Here is a 15,950-nt window from a genome sequence, read left to right as displayed (position 1 = left end):
TGTAGACCAGGCTGTCCTCGAACTCAGAAATCCGCCTGCCTCTGCCTCCCAAGTGCTGGGATTAATGGCGTGCGCTGCCACAACCCAGCTTGACTTAGTAACTTTTAAAACTATAGGTTAGGACAGTGAAACACTTCAGGCCATTTTGACAGTTATACAAGAACCCAGTGACTGGAGTGAAAATCTACCATGTTACTTTCTTTATTCTTAAAACTAATTCTTTCTGAAAACATATCTTACCATGATCCATTTTCTCTTTAATATCATACCTTCATTTTCCACAATTAACTACTATGGTACTGGATAACTTGAGAGACTTGACTTCACAGTCAAAATGAAAAATATTTTATTTTGTTCGGAATACATTGTCGATACTGGCTGAAATAGGGTTCAGGGGTTTTCTAGGTTGTGTGTCTCTGACAAAAAGAAGTGAGTACAAGTGATAGTTGCAACAGAAAGAGTGTTTACTAAGAAACAGTGCTATCTCTAAGGGCTGGAGGCCAGGGCTTGAAAGCAAGCTGGAGCAAAGAAAAGGTATAGCAAATCAGTGATGCTGGGATGTATGAAGTCTGGGCCTTTGTGTGACCTTGGGGTAGGCATTAGCTCATTTCATAGCATGAGCTTTTCCATGCATTCTTTCTTACAGTGCATTCTACATACAGCTTCATATGCCAGCAATCTGATCAGCACCTCTCATTTCCCCCAGGGGTGGGGCTAATGTTAAGAGGAGTCCAGGATGTGCTCAGACACCTGCAGTCCTCTGTGCCTTCCCACAGAGGGTAGTTTTAGCTGGCCTTGAGTTGGGTAGGTGGTCATTGCTACCTTGGCCTTTTCCCTGGGTGCTTGGTATGAGGCCTTCTGGGACTTCACTGTCTGCATATCATTTTGTATCAAAATTACTTCTAAATTTTCCATTAGTTTTTTTTCCAAACAGTTTTTCCTTCACTGGAGTTTGAAGTATAGTGCTGTGATTTCTAGGAAAACACTTTACTATGTCTCTTACATGTTTAATTATTTTAAATACCTGGGTGGTGCTGGTGGTTGTTGTATCATAGTGCCCTTTCTAAAACAGTGTCTTCTATACTGCCTTCCACCTCATACTTTAATGCTAGTCTGTCTTTTTAAGTTTCTTCAAACCTTGTTCCTATTCAAGAACCTGCAGGAACATCTTTTCCTTTACAGAAAAACAGCCATTTTGCAGTGGCTAGAATAGCCTGGCTCTCATGTCACAGCCTTTCTTTCTAGACTGCTTAATGGAGCCCCAGAGTTCTTTTGTGTCTGAGGGAGACCACATTTATCCACTGAGGTGTCTGATGTAAGACATGGGATCAGAGGACTTCAGTTTTAAGTCCTAGTTCTTCTGTCTACATGCCAATGTCTTTTTTTCTTCCTTTGTAAGTTGCTATGTAATTGTTTTCATTGTCTGTTTTATTTGATGGTTGGTGGTGCTGGCATTTCCCTAGAGTTGTAGGCCAAGAACATGTTTTACCACTTGAGAAAAGTCCAGAGATTCAAATCTGTCTACTACAAATATATTTTTTTTAGAAAATTATTTAAAGGTTCAGAATTATTTGTCACTATTGAATATGAATCCATATTCATTTGAATTACTTTATAGTTTCTTAATGATTAAAGGAAAGTCTTTTTTCTTAAAAAAAAAAAAAAGACAATACAGGGGTCTTATTTTCCTGTTCTTCTTTACTTCCATTCTCCTTCTTTCTGTATATCAGCCATTTTGCAAGAATGTAATTGCCCAAGTGAAAGAAACAAAACATGAGAAATAACCCCGAGCCTCAAAGGAGCTTGTGATGTAGTAGAGAAGTGAATTATACTGCTGTGCTGTGCTATGGCAAAAAAAAAAAAAAAAGAAAGAAAAAAGAAAAGAAAAGGAAAGAAAGGAAAACAACAGACCAACAAGAGTCAAACTAGTAAACACACATGGATGAGAGAAGGCTTACAACAGACTTGGGAATGTTCAGTGATCGAGGATGTGAAGGTGGCCCTAACAGTTGCCTTACACCCAGCATTCAGAACTGCAGCAATAGTTTGTCTTATGAGTTCTAGGCATGCCTAGGCTACAGAGGGAGACCCTGTCTTAACAGGCAAATGCACAAAGCAGCCCCTGTCCAGAGTACTCCTGATGAAGATGAGAAGTGAGCCTGTGGGTAAAGGAGGCATTTTATAGCAGGGAAGACAGCAGCTAACTTTGTGTGCTAGTGGGGTGGGAAGACGCTTGAACTCAGGCGCCCTTCCTTCCTTCTCTCACAAAGCCTACTTCAGGACTTTTGCCTTCAATCTGAAGACACCATTGCAGACATTATTATGTTAGTGCACTGGAGCACTCAGTCACTAAAGATTGTGACAGTCTTTTGTTTTTCATTTTTTTAGATTTATTTATTTTATTTTATCTGTATGAGTATTTTGCATACACACACACACACACACACACACACACACACACACACACACACACACACACACACACACCCTACTTGTGTGCCTGGTGCCTGTAGAGGTAAAAAGAAAACATCAAATCCTCTGGCACTGGAGTTATGGTTCATAGGTGCTAGGAACTGAACAGGATTTTCTCCAAGAACATCCAGTGCTCTAACCATTGAGCCATCTCTCCAGCCCCAAATGTTACACTTTTTTTAAACCCGTCTTTGTCCTCTTTTCTCACAAGTAGGTGCTTATTTCTCAGTGTTTTGTTATCTTACTGTTGCTTGAATTTTGGGAGTCAAAACCTGAGCTCTGGAAGCTCAGACAAACTATCTGTCTCCAATAAACAAGAAATAAATAATAGTAAAATGCAGAGAAAAATAAATTATTCTCTGTGGCATATTGGAAAGAGGAACAAATGCAAGTCAAATCCATCGGTGGAGTCCTGAAATGAGGTCCAAGAGGCATGTGTAACTCGGAGGGCTTTTCCAAGGTGTGGTCTCACTCATCAACTTGGCTGTATTCTGTGGTTGTCAGAACTATAAAAATATAGTTCCTCCTCTTGCTGTCACTAAGGATTCAGCCTTTCCCTTCCTTTAGCATGGAATTCCTAAGAAAATGTTAATTTGGGATTCATTGTTTCCTTAGTTTGATAGTCAGAGAAAGGCATGAGTGTCTATCTTTAGAATAGCTCTCTTGCCAAGACAGTTAGTTATATTACCAACCTCTAAGAAGGTGCCTTTAGAGCCAGGTATAGAGATGCATATCTAGGGAGGCAGGGGCAGTAGGATCTTTTTGAGTTCAAGGCCACCCTTGTCTACATAGTGAATTCTAGGACAGACAAAGCTATATAGTGAGACCCCCTTCCCTTTAAAAAAAAAAAAGAAAGAAGATGTAAAAAGAAGTTGCCTTTAGATTGCTCTTCTGAGCCACTAATTAAATCACTAGTGTGCATGCCCTTCATTCCCTAAGGCTCTGAGCATAACTGTGTGATAGCATATTCTTCCATGGTAAGAGCTGATTTCTCAGTAGTGCATTTCACTTTAATGTACACAGAAATCATCTAGGGATCTTTGAAAATGCATATTTTTCTCAAGGAGATCTGGGTGGGGCAATCTTTTTAAAATATACTTTTTATTGTGGCTTTTTTTTTTTACAATGTATTTTTATCATATCTTACTTCCATTCCCAACATACTCTTCCTGCTGTTCATTCTTAGGTCACTCTTTGTTTTTTTGAGACAGGGTTTCTCTTTGTAATCCTGGCTGTCCTGGAATTCAATCTGTACACCAGACTGGCCTCAAACTCAGATCTGCCTGTCTCTGCCTCCCAAGTGCTGGGATTAAAGCCACCACCACCACTGCCTGGCTCACTCTTCCTTCTTTCCTCCCTCCCTCCCTCCCTCCCTCCCTTCCTTCCTTCCTTCCTTCTTTCCTCCCTCCCTCCCTCCCTCCCTTCCTTCCTTCTTTCCTCCCTCCCTCCCTTCCTTCCTTCCTTCCTTCTTCCCTCCCTCCCTCCTTCCCTCCCTCCCTTCCTTCTTCCTTCCTTCTTTCCTTACTTCCTTTTTTCCTTTCTTCCTTCTCTTTCTGTGTAAACCTTTTTAAAACCCCAGGCAGTAGTGTTGCATGACTTTAATCCCAGCACTTGGGAGGCAGAGGCAGGCAGATTTCTGAGTTCGAGGCCAGCCTGGTCTACAGAGTGAGTTCCAGGACAGCTAGGGCTATACAGAGAAACCCTGTCTCAAAAAACCACCACCAACAACAACAAGAACAACAAAAACAAAAAACAAAAAAAAACTTTTTAAAACATACTTGTTATTAATTGAGACTTTTTTACAATGTATTTTTATCATGTTTTACCTCCATTCCCACCCCACTTCTCCCAGGTCTACTCTCTACCTCTATGCTCTTTCCAAAATTATCTTCCTACTTACCCTGACTCTCTAAGATAACCGATTGAGTCTATTTTATGGTGCCATATACTCCTGGGCATAGAGCCATCCACTGGACCATGAACAACCCACCAGAGGCTGAATCCCTCAGATAACTGACTCCTTTTTCCCCAGAAGCTGTCAGCTGTCACTAGCTTACTTAGGGACTCATGAGTCCTTCTCCACTCCATAGAGTAGCAAAATACTTGATGACTAATTTTAGATGAGCTTAGATTCTTAAAGGGCTTTTAGGTAAATCCTCTATTGGTTGTTTAAAGACGAAGAAAAAGACGTACTCACAATTCTAGTTTTCAAATGAAGAAAGAGACATTGAATATAGATAGGAGAATCAGATGTTTATTAATCGCTTCAGTGTTCTGTCTGGTGGGGCCTGGGAGTTGCCGCACAAACCACTCAGACACACATCTCAGTCAAACAGGGCTGGTTTATTGCATGCACACCCCAAGATTGATCGACCAGGGACGAAGTCTAGACCAGGGAGCTGAACTGCAGTGACGAGGCAGAGTCCTACAGAGCTTGAAAGCCTGAAATCCACAAGTGTCTGTGTCAAGTTATTTCTACTAATCAGGATTTAGGGATAGGGAATTTCCTTAGAAACATGTCTTTGTTGTAAATTATCCTGTTCTCATTGGCTGGGGTACTGAACTGTGGTGGGGGACTGGCCTTGCCTAACATTCATACCTTAACTTGCCAACCAGGATGTACATGTCTCTTTCTGTCAAGTAGGATGTCAATTCTCAAGGAAGTCTTGGGAACTTAAACTTATTCAACCCCCTACTCAAAATGGAAGTTTTAATTCAAATGGCTTCTTACATTGGTTCAGGTGTCTCTTATGTAGTGGTCCATCCCAGGGGCAGCTTATAAAGGCAAGAAACCATTAAGGTCCACACACAAATGCAGGAAGTACTGCTGGGTAGTTGGTTCAGATCCAAGGTTATTGTGACTAACTATACAAAGCAGTTCTAATTGACTTCTGTTGTGATTAGTTTCTAAGAACACCATAGCACAGAGCATAACAGAGTATACAATCAACTCTGGCATGAGAAAGTTTCCTAGTAATAGCACATGAGGAAGTAACCTTGTAACATACAGTACAAAATGGCTGACTAGGGGCTGGTGATATGGCTCAGTGGGTAAGAGCACTGATTGCTCTTCCGAAGCAATCCCAGTTTAAATGAGTGAGTTTAAATCCCAGCAACCACATGGTAGCTCACAACCACCCATAATGAAATCTGAATCCCTCTTCTGGTGTATCTGAAGACAGCTACAGAGTATTCATTTATAATAATAATAAATAAATCTAAAAAAAAAAGAATAGCTGACTAGACAGGCAACAATTACCTAGGCCTTAACGTAGTCCATCAACAATGTCTGCCTAATGTAACTGTCATAATAATCCTGAGTTGATGGTAAGTCTTACCATTCTCTAAATGTGGGAACTGGTTCAAGATTATAACACCCAGGTCACCCAGTTGGCATTTGAAACCAAATTGGTTTGCTTCCAAATTTCATGATGATTTCTAGTAAAGTGCTCTACCAGGTTATTTCTGTTAAGTCATTCACAGTATTTTTATTACCGTGATAATGTTTAGACACATGGTGTGACAAAGTACAGTACACCTACTAAAAATTAAAGAGAATGCTAGGGAGAATTAAAATATATAGATATGCGGCCGGGCGGTGGTGGCACACGCCTTTAATCCCAGCACTTGGGAGGCAGAGGCAAGCGGATTTCTGAGTTCAAGGCCAGCCTGGTCTACAGAGTGAGTTCCAGGAGAGCCAGGGATACACAGAGAAACCCTGTCTCGAAAAAAAAAAAAAAGAAAGAAAGAATAAAAGAAAACAACAACAACAACAACAAAAACCCCAAAACACTAAACATCAGTCAACTGATGAATCAATCGTCGTTTTAAGAATAATTTTAATAATGTGTAGGAACTTGGTTAGGGAAGCAGTGCTCATTCCTTTAGAATCATACAGGCCAGCATCAAAATGACTCCCACTTCTACATGACATGTTTGATGTAGAAATAATAAGAGGGAATGTGTGCAGGCATTGTAAAAGGGTTCTTATTATGTAAAGCTGTGTACTTCTTACAGCTGTATTGAAATAGAACTGCCCAGGTTTTTAGGCACAGAGTAATCAGGAAACACACCTGAGACTCTGGTTGCAGTCCATCCCCATACTTGGGTGCTGCCTTTTCCATGTGACTCGTTAGATGGCGGTTGTGATTTGGGTGGAAGTAGTAGGTTTGCCGCTTCGTCTGTTGCTGCGCCGTTCCCGGCACAGGCTCCTGGGCTACGGGTTGCTGGGTCTCATTTACTCTTCACGGAAGCCTTGAAGAGTGAAAACTGCAGCCGCTAGTTTATACCTAAAGGAACCTGAGATTCGACTTTGTCAAATACCTTGCCTTTGCGTATTTCTAAGTAAATTATGACTCACTATATTGAATTTTCTGCCCTAATAGTGGAGACATACCAAGCTTGAAGAGCTGTTAAGAGGGATAATAATCATTTATGCAAAGGGTATTGAGAAACATCACACTTAATTGTGATTTCCCTTGCTTTGCTCTCTTTCCTCACCTATACAATGATTTCTTAAGACCAGAGAACTAAGGACATAGTAGTCTGGGGTTGCTCATCCTGGCTCACTCATTTTGAGACCTTTTCCCTTCTCTTTGCCTCCTCCACCCTGTGACTTTCTTCAAGTAGTAAATATTCAGGGGGAAGAAGGTCTTTGAGTCCCACTTTGTTAGATGTGGCCACTCTTGGCTGCTAAATGGCAGTTGGAATTTATTATATTACTTTGCTTATGGTTCATGTTAGTAATTACCTCATGGCAGTGCTAGTTCACTGTTCAAGTACAGACAGGACAAGAGACAGCAGCTGTAGAATGGCTAAGAAGTGCCTTCTGTCCTTTACCTGTGGAATGGAAGTACACCAGCTCTAATTTAGAAGATGAACATGAATCATTGATGGAAGAGAACACAGTCCTGAAATCTTCAGTTTCAGCTTGTGATTTCCTGACTAGTATAGTGAGGATAACTAGATGTGCCAGAAAAAGAGAAATATCTTATGAAATATTCATCTCAACTGGGTAGCATCTGGATTTTTCTAGATTTCTCTAGCAGAGTAAGGTAACTCTGAGTGAACAGCAATAAAATAAGGCAGTTGTTCTTACTTAGTGCACTTTGTAAAACAGCACAGCTTTTCTCTTTCTTAAACAAGCGTTTATGCCCTGGTGTTTATGCCCTAGTCTGTGCCAGCACTATACGGTCACTTCAGCATATGCGTTTATAGCCCTCTCATGTGTGCTTTTTAAATTTACTTAAAGGTTTTTAATAATTTATAATTTTGCTCAAAATCACCAAAAATACCAAAAGTTGTTAGTTTGCTTTTGATTTTTGGTCTTTTCCTGTGTTGCTGTAATAGATAGATTTAAAAAGCATGTGGGTCAGAGACCTAGGTCAATGGGTAAAGACACTAAGCTCCAAGCCTGACAGCTTGAGTTCAGTCCCCACTACTTCTGACTTCTATAAGTATACGCTGATGTATGCATGCTCTCCCTACTCCCCCACACAATAAAACAAGCAATGGAAATGAAATGTAGAACAGAAGTTTTATTTCTTACTCTTCTGGGTTTTTAAGAATTATTATTGCTAAATGTTAGGTGGCTTTTTCGTTATTTGTTCGTGTATTGCCATTCATTAAAATACAACAAAGAAGCTAGACACAGTCATGTACATCTGTAACCTAAGCGTTTGGAAGGCAAAGACAGAAGGATATTGAATTCAAGACCAACCTCTGCTCTATAGAACTCAAGGGCTGGATGTGTAGTGCAAGGTAGAAGACAGCTTAACATGCCCAGCACCTCAGGTTCCTTTCTTTCAGAAAAGGAAAAAAATTAGAGAGGATTATATATAACAGACTTTCTCGTTAAGATTTTATTATGCTCTTCTATGATTTCTTTAAAAACGTCTAATAGATAATTGGGGAATTTGTTTGTTTGTTTTTGTTTTTTGTTTTTGTTTTGTTTTTGTTTTTTGTTTTTGTTTTTGTTTTTTTCCAAGACAGGGTTTCTCTGTTTAGCCCTGGCTGTCCTGGGTAGACCAAGCTGGTCTTGAATTCAGAAATCTGCCTGTCTCTGCCTCCAAAGTGCTGGGATTAAAGGCGTGTGCCACCACTGCCCAGCTTAGATAATTGTTTTTAAGTCACTTTTATTATTGGAATTAAAATGCTTTGTCATTTTTATCATTATGCTCATAGCATATCTTAGAGTAAATTTCCTGGGATTTTTTTTTTCTTTTCATATTAAGAAATACTAGTTTTTAAATTCATTGTTTTCATTTTGTTTGTTTGTTTTTTTCTGTGAACATTGAAATGAGAACAGCAGAGAAAGGATTAAGAGTAGGAGTCACTGGATTCATTTGTTCCTGAAAATAGCTTTTACATTATTTTTCCAGATTGCATATTTGTAGCATTGTGTGCATGTGAGCAGACACCACCAGGTTCATCTGACTTCAGACATTTAACAGATTCATCTGAAGCAAACTTTTCCACAGTTAAATTCAAATGGAAGGTGACTGTTTCAGTGTTTGTGGAGACTGCTGAAGATTTGTTGCTTTGACATGCAAATATGTTCTCTCTGGCCTTTGCAACTTCTTCCTCCTCTTCCTCCTCCTCCTCCTCCTGCTCCTCTTCCTCCTCCTTCTTTTTCCTCTCCTCCTTCTCCTCTTCCTTCTTCTTTTAAACCAACACATTTTTTTTTTTTTTTTTTTTTTTTTTTTTTTTTTTTTTTTTTGTTTTTCTCTTTAGTAGCTAAAATTTCATTGAATTATGTGTTCTAGTCTCTTTACTCTGAAGAAGTCCTAAAAACCAACACATAAAATATAGCCCAATTTTGAAAACAGTCATTTATCTACCAGCAGAAATTTCATGAGTGATGTTAGCTCGGTGGTATAATCTTAGTGTGAACTGAGCAGCCAGTTTTATTTAAATTAAATGCTTGTCCTGCTTATCGGGTTCATGCCTGTCCCCTGAGCAGTGTACAGTCTTGTCCACAGTGAATATTTGATGCTGATATTACAAAAAAGTTTCTAAATTTCAAAATACTACAAATATTACATCTTGAGAGTTGAAGAATTTGTGATTTTACCATGTTTGTAGATGGTAGTGGCAGTGGTCTGGAAACAGCCCTTGGACTCTTGTCTCAGGAGCCATGCCGCTCTGTCAGGAGCTTGCAAGTGTATCTGCCCCCTGCTGGGAAATCCGAAGTATGCAGAGTTGGGCTGAAGCCTAGTATTGTACAGTGCATAATCTGTACACATATAAGTAGTTCTAGTTAACTGTGGGAATTGTCCTCATAAACCCATTCCAAGCTGTGAATATCATAAGTCAAAAATGCCTTTGATGCCATCAACAGGGTAACTTGTTTGGCCTGTCATGGAGTGGCTGCAGGAAGCTTGTGAGTCTGTTGCTGTCTTGTACTGACTAAAGAGATATCATGGCACATATTACTAACTGGGAAAAGATAAAAATTCAGTTTCAAGTACAGTTTCCATGTAATGTGTACTACTTTCATGCCATTATTGAGAAATAAGTGAGCATACTGTAATCAGGGACCATCTATACATGCCTGACCAGCCAACCTTCACATCTTGTATACACACCCAGTTTGTAGTTTGGGAGGAGGGACTGTAACTCAACAATTTTTAGCTTTTCAATTAAAAAAGACACTTCAAAAAAAAAGAAAGAAAAGAAAAGAAAAAAGAAAGAAAAGTATATGCATATATATGCATATATTATATATGCATATAATATATATATATATATATATATATATATATATATATATATTTGGTTTTTTGAGACAGGGTTTCTCTGTGTAGCCCTAGCTGTCCTGGAACTCACTCTAGTCCAGGCTGGCCTCGAACTCAGAAATCTGCCTGTCTCGGCCTCCCAAGTGCTGGGATTAAAGGCATATGCCACCACAGCCCGGCATTCCTTTTGAATTTTGAACATTTCAGAAGTTATGTTGCCAATGGGTAATTCAGTTTTCAGGCTAATTCAAAAGAACTTTTTAAAAAAAGGTTATTTTAGGGTTACTTTTGAAATGTTATCCTTATGTAAGCACTTTTTATAACATGGTCTCCATTAAAAAATAATTTATAGCTGGGCGGTGGTGGCACACACCTTTAATCCCAGCACTTGGGAGGCAGAGGCAGGTGGATTCCTGAGTTCAAGGCCAGCCTGGTCTACAGAGTGAGTTCCAGGATAGCCAGGGCTACACAGAGAAACCCTGTCTCAAAAAAAGAAAAAAGAAAAAAATAATTTATAGTGAAAAATAGTGAGTCTTGTCTTCCTTCTATCTGGAGTTGGATGGCCTGTAAGTGTTAAGGAAATTTGGTTGTGGAGAAAGTAACAAAGATTCTTCTAGGAGTTAATAATTTAATAAATGTCAAAAGATAAAGTTCATTGGGGTTCCACTGCATACAACCAAAGGCATTTTCTGTAGCTGTTTCATCCACAAATTAGTCTTTCTGCATTGGAAATATGAACTCTGCTTCATTTTCTGTTTCCCAGCTAAGTGGGCAATTTCTTTAATGATCAATACTTATAATTAGGATTTATACTTCAAATTTATTGTTACTATTTTGAATGTAAATATTAAGCCTTGCTCAGAACCTTGATAGTATCTTGATTTTCTTTATTTTTCTGTGGAAAGACAATGAACAACATATATATTAGGTTTGGAGCCAGTTGTTAGGATGCCATAGAGCTGTCTTCCATGGCAATACTGACCATCCTGTTCTTGTAAGAATATGGCTTCTGTCATCTGTCCCTTTATGAAGATGTTGAAAACTGTCTGGGGAGGACAGAAACAGCATGATTGATACTGTCATTTTAAAGTAATAAAAAGTTAGAGTTTTAGTGTTTTCATGTATGTTTGTGAGTGAAGGGGAAATAGAAACCCTAAAATGTATAGTATACCTCACATTTCATCACACACAAAGGAAAATAACACAAATTTTGTTGTGATGGTTTTTTGTCCAGATAGGTAAGGTTTACATAGCATTTTCAGTTTCTTTCTAGGTAGTGTTGGGTATTAAACCCAGGGTCTTCACATATAGCTAAGTGCTGTACTCCAGGCTGTGTCACCTGCCCTTAGTATTTGATACAGATGAGAAAATTACAACTTTTTAATGTGTTGTGACACTTTGTTAAGAATCGTATAAAAGATTGCCCAGTGGTGGCACACCTTTAATCCTAGCACTTAGGAGGCAGAGACATGTCCAAGGACAGCCTGATCTACAGAGCAGGTTCTAGGGCAGCAAAGACTACACAAAGAAACCCTGCCTTGAAAACACAAAAAATAAAAGAATTTTACAAAACTTTGGACTCGAGTATGTTGTTCAGACAAGAGCAATAAGAACTTTTCCACTGAGTCCAGTATAACAGTTATTTGATGACTGTCTTTCTAGTATTTTAAAGTAAGACACATGCTTTGAGATCCCTCTCATGGTTTTCTCATGACCCCTGAGCATGGAAAGTTCGGAGAAATGTGGAACTCCATTCCTCTTGATGAGTAGACTGCTAGCTCCTTTTCAACTCCACAGGTCTATCCAGGACGGCTAAATGCATTGCTTTCTTTTGGGGTGATTATCAAGTACAGGAACCTATGGAGCAACTGAAGGAAACTTTACAGTGTGTGTGCATGCGTGTGTATATATATATATATGTTCACAGTACATATATATTTATATATATATAACATATATATACTTCTCTTAGGATATGCTTTTTTCTTCATTAGTTTGTTTTTTGTTAAAGGTTTATTTTCCTTTAGTTTTACCTATAAAAACCATGGGTGTTTAAAGAAAATGTCCATGTGTATACTATTTATTATAAAGAGACTTATCTAAGATAGAAAATGACTATGATTTGTCAAAAATCGTTATAGCCCAAACTCAGAAAAAAGTAAGTTTATGCTGGACAGTGGTGGCGCACGCCTTTAATCCCAGCACTTGGGAGGCAGAGGCAGGCGGATTTCTGAGTTTGAGGCAAGCATGGTCTACAGAGGGAGTTCCAGGACAGCCAGGGCTACACAGAGAAACCCTGTCTCAAAACAAAACAAAACAAAAAAGTAAATTATGTCTTACAAAATATATGTTCTTACTGTGTTCTAACTTGAAAGATTAACATATTTTACCATACAGGCTAACTCAGAATTTAACTGTATATCATTTTTCTAAAATTAAAACTTTGCAACATACCTTGAATTAGGAGAGGATATGTTGGAAAATGGAAGTTTTATTTTTCTGTCTCAAAGCCATGCCTTGTCTGTTTTGTATAATGAAAATGTAATTGTGCTTAGTTATTTGTTCTTCTAGGTTTGTTGCTGTCTATGTAAGGAACTATGTCCTTAGTACGTTTAACATTTTAACAGTTTTTTTTCCACTTGAAATAACATTTTCAGTCACTTCATAGTTGACCTAAAGTGAGAGAGGAAAAGGAGTAAAAAAAAAAAATCTTGGCTATGCATCACATTCTAAAAACTCATGCACTTCACTGTCCTGGTAATTTCTAGAGCAACATTATTGAAAATACAAACTTTTTGTGGTACTTTCAAAATAAATATCTGACAACATTTTACTTTTTAAAATAATTTACCTAGCAGGATATAGCATTTTATTAGTTTCCTTATGTTAAATTTTTATACTATATATCATTTTGAAATTGGGTGTTGTAGCTAGAATATAAATCAAAATAGTAATTTCCAAACATGTTGTATAGCTAGACACCTTTTTTTTAATGAATTGCCCACAAAGATAAAAATGTCATGCAGAAAACTGCAGTAGTCTCTTGAAGGAAATATTCTAAAAATGTTTGACTATTTCAAATTGGTTTTCTTCATAAGTACTTTTAATCTAAAATAAGATAGAAGTAAAATATACTTAGTAAGGTATTACTTAAATATTATCTAGGTTCAGTATAAAACCACTTAACAGATTTTTGAATAAATAATTTTGTGAAATATAAAATTTTAAAAGTACAGCTATCACATTATTTAAATCATAATTGCTTTTAGACCTTAACTTTATAGAGTTTTTTTAATGAGGAAAGAACACCTTAAAGTGGTTCAAGAAAGTAAAATGGAGTGCATACAAGAATAGAATATATTTTAATGTTTAACACATCAGACAGAAACTTCCTTTAAAAACACGTAACCATCCACATGTTAATCTTCTGTTGGAGCTGGACAGAGGTCCCAAGAGCACAGTTTTCACAGTTGAACACGGAGCAGTCCCAGCGGCTTAGTCAGGCAGCTTATATTGCAGATTCATTATCAAATATCTTACTTTTTAAGGTTTGTAGGTTGTGTTGGATAAAGTTCTCGGTGCCCTGAACTTCAGAGAACCTGGAGTCACTTCTTCTAACCGACCAGTTTTTCATTTTTATTGAGTTCTGAATTGTGTCTGAAGTGAAGTAGTAAACAATGGGGTCAAAGCAACAGTTGGAGACAGCAATGCAGAGAGTGATGGGGTACATGGTCCTCACTGCCGTAGCCACAGAGCAGTTAACAAAGGTCTGCGTCCGCATGAGCGAGTACAAAATGAGGTTAACATTGTAGGGCACAAAACAGAAACAGAAGATGACCAAGTGGACAAAAATCATTTTTAAAACCTTAGTTTTGTTCATTTTGCTTCTACTTAATGTAACAGGTTTATTTAAAGTTCTTAGCACCATACTAGAACAAGTTACATTCAAAATGAGGGGGATAAAAAACCCCACTATTTCAATGAAAATCACAATCCTGGAGAGATAGGTTTTCCATGTGGCTGCTGGAAAGTTCTCAAAGCAGGCTTCTGAGGTATTGTTCCCCTGGGAGTGGGTTGACGGAAAGAAAACTGCAGGCGCACTTCCTCCCATCACCGTGAACCACACCGCAACGCAAACGATCTTTGCATTTCGTTTAGTTCTTAAAGTCTTCGACTTAAATGGGTAGACAATTGCCAGAAATCGATCTACGCTGATACAGGTTAAGAACAGAATGCTTCCATACATATTGGTGTAAAACAGCATTACTGAAATCTTACAGAGCAGATCTCCAAATGGCCAGTTCCGTGTTGCAAAGTAAAAAATCCGAAATGGCAACGTAAAGACGAAAAGTAAATCTGACATTGCCAGGTTAACCATGTACGTTGTAGTTTCGTTCCTCACTCTGAGGGCACAGATGAAAATGTACATTGCAACACAGTTGGCTATCAGCCCAAGCACAAACACCATGCTGAACATGCACCCATACAAAGTGTACTTAAAGGAGTCATCGTAAGGGCAGTGGGAGCTGTTGGAGCTTACCATGGTCAGGCAGTACAGCTTACAGGAGTCCTTTTGTCTGCAGATCGATCGCCTTTGGTATTCAGATATGGTCACAGCAACAGCCAGTTTATTTGCAAATTATTTGTTTCTTTTCCAGTTCTTATACTTTCTTCTCTGAGACTCCAAAGGAAACATGAAATGTGTTCCTTAAACGTTTCTAGTAGATTATGCAGGAAAATAGTCTGGTTTTCTGGTCTAGAAAATCCATGAGTCCGGAAGTTTAGTTAACTGACAGAAAATGCAGTCAAGGAAGCCAGCCCGGAAAGCTGCAAGCGTAAGGACAAAGACGGTTCCAAGTTGAGCACGACCAGTCCTCTCGTAAACTTGTGTTTCAGCCGTCAGTCCAGGTGAATATTCCAGAATTAAAATGTCTTTACGTTCAGTTACCAGTCTTACTTCAGTCTTTAAACACTCGCTGGCCGGCCGTCATAATCAGTTACTTCTTCCTTCTTTTTATTCTTCGACTTCGTATTTCTACGTTGATTCCAGATGGCGATAGGTAGTCGTTTAAAGGATCCCAGATAAATTCCTAAGCATGTTAGCTCTTGCTGAATGGAGGCCTCTCCGAGATTGCCAGCTGTATTGTGAGAAGGGCTGTCTCTGAAGTGAGCAAGAAAGGCTTCCCAGATTTGTAATATGACATCACAGGAAGAAGAGGCTGGGTTTGGACAAAGGAAGGCTTCAACCCAGTTGTTAGCAGTTCCTTTAATCTGATAATGTGTCTGCTGGGAATGTACCTAGGAGGCTTGCAAATAAATGGTCACTGGCTGTCCAGCTGGGTTTGGCATTAACTCTTTTTATGCCAAAATGCTTTCAGGGATTCTGACAATTTTGCCAATGTGGTTTGTTTTGCTTTAGTTAGTAATAACTAAGAGAAAGAAAGGAACATATCAGCATAAGACGGATTCTCTCCTATTGCTCTTGTAGTTCGGATATTGCCTTCTTTAAAGAAATAAAATGCAGATGAGTGTATATTTATAAATTGAAATCCTTAGAGATATGAGTGGACACTTTAAAGAACTGTTTAATGACTGGAAGCAAAACCTTAAGAGTATATATAAGAGTATATATAAGAGTATATAAGCACTTGGGAGGCAGAGGCAGGTGGATTTCTGTGTTCGAGACTAGCCTGGTCTACAGTGAGTTTTAGGACAGCCAGGGCTACACAGAGAAACCCTGTT

At 38.6% G+C, this 15,950-nt stretch overlaps 2 protein-coding genes across 2 annotated transcripts in view; one reads left to right on the top strand and one right to left on the bottom strand.

Moving 5' to 3' along the window:
• The window catches only part of Rb1 (RB transcriptional corepressor 1), a 141,419-nt gene that overhangs the window by 83,565 nt on the left and 41,904 nt on the right, over window positions 1–15,950 (top strand). The window lies entirely within an intron of this gene.
• Window positions 13,486–15,414, bottom strand: Lpar6 (lysophosphatidic acid receptor 6). The gene has a single exon (XM_031362508.1). The coding sequence runs from the start codon at window positions 14,749–14,751 to the stop codon at window positions 13,717–13,719; it is 1,035 nt and encodes a 344-aa protein (XP_031218368.1). The 5' UTR covers window positions 14,752–15,414; the 3' UTR covers window positions 13,486–13,716.

This window comes from Mastomys coucha, unplaced genomic scaffold, assembly GCF_008632895.1.
Source record: "Mastomys coucha isolate ucsf_1 unplaced genomic scaffold, UCSF_Mcou_1 pScaffold9, whole genome shotgun sequence".
NCBI classification, from domain to species: Eukaryota; Metazoa; Chordata; class Mammalia; order Rodentia; family Muridae; genus Mastomys; species Mastomys coucha.
This window is presented reverse-complemented; position numbering and strand designations above follow the sequence as displayed.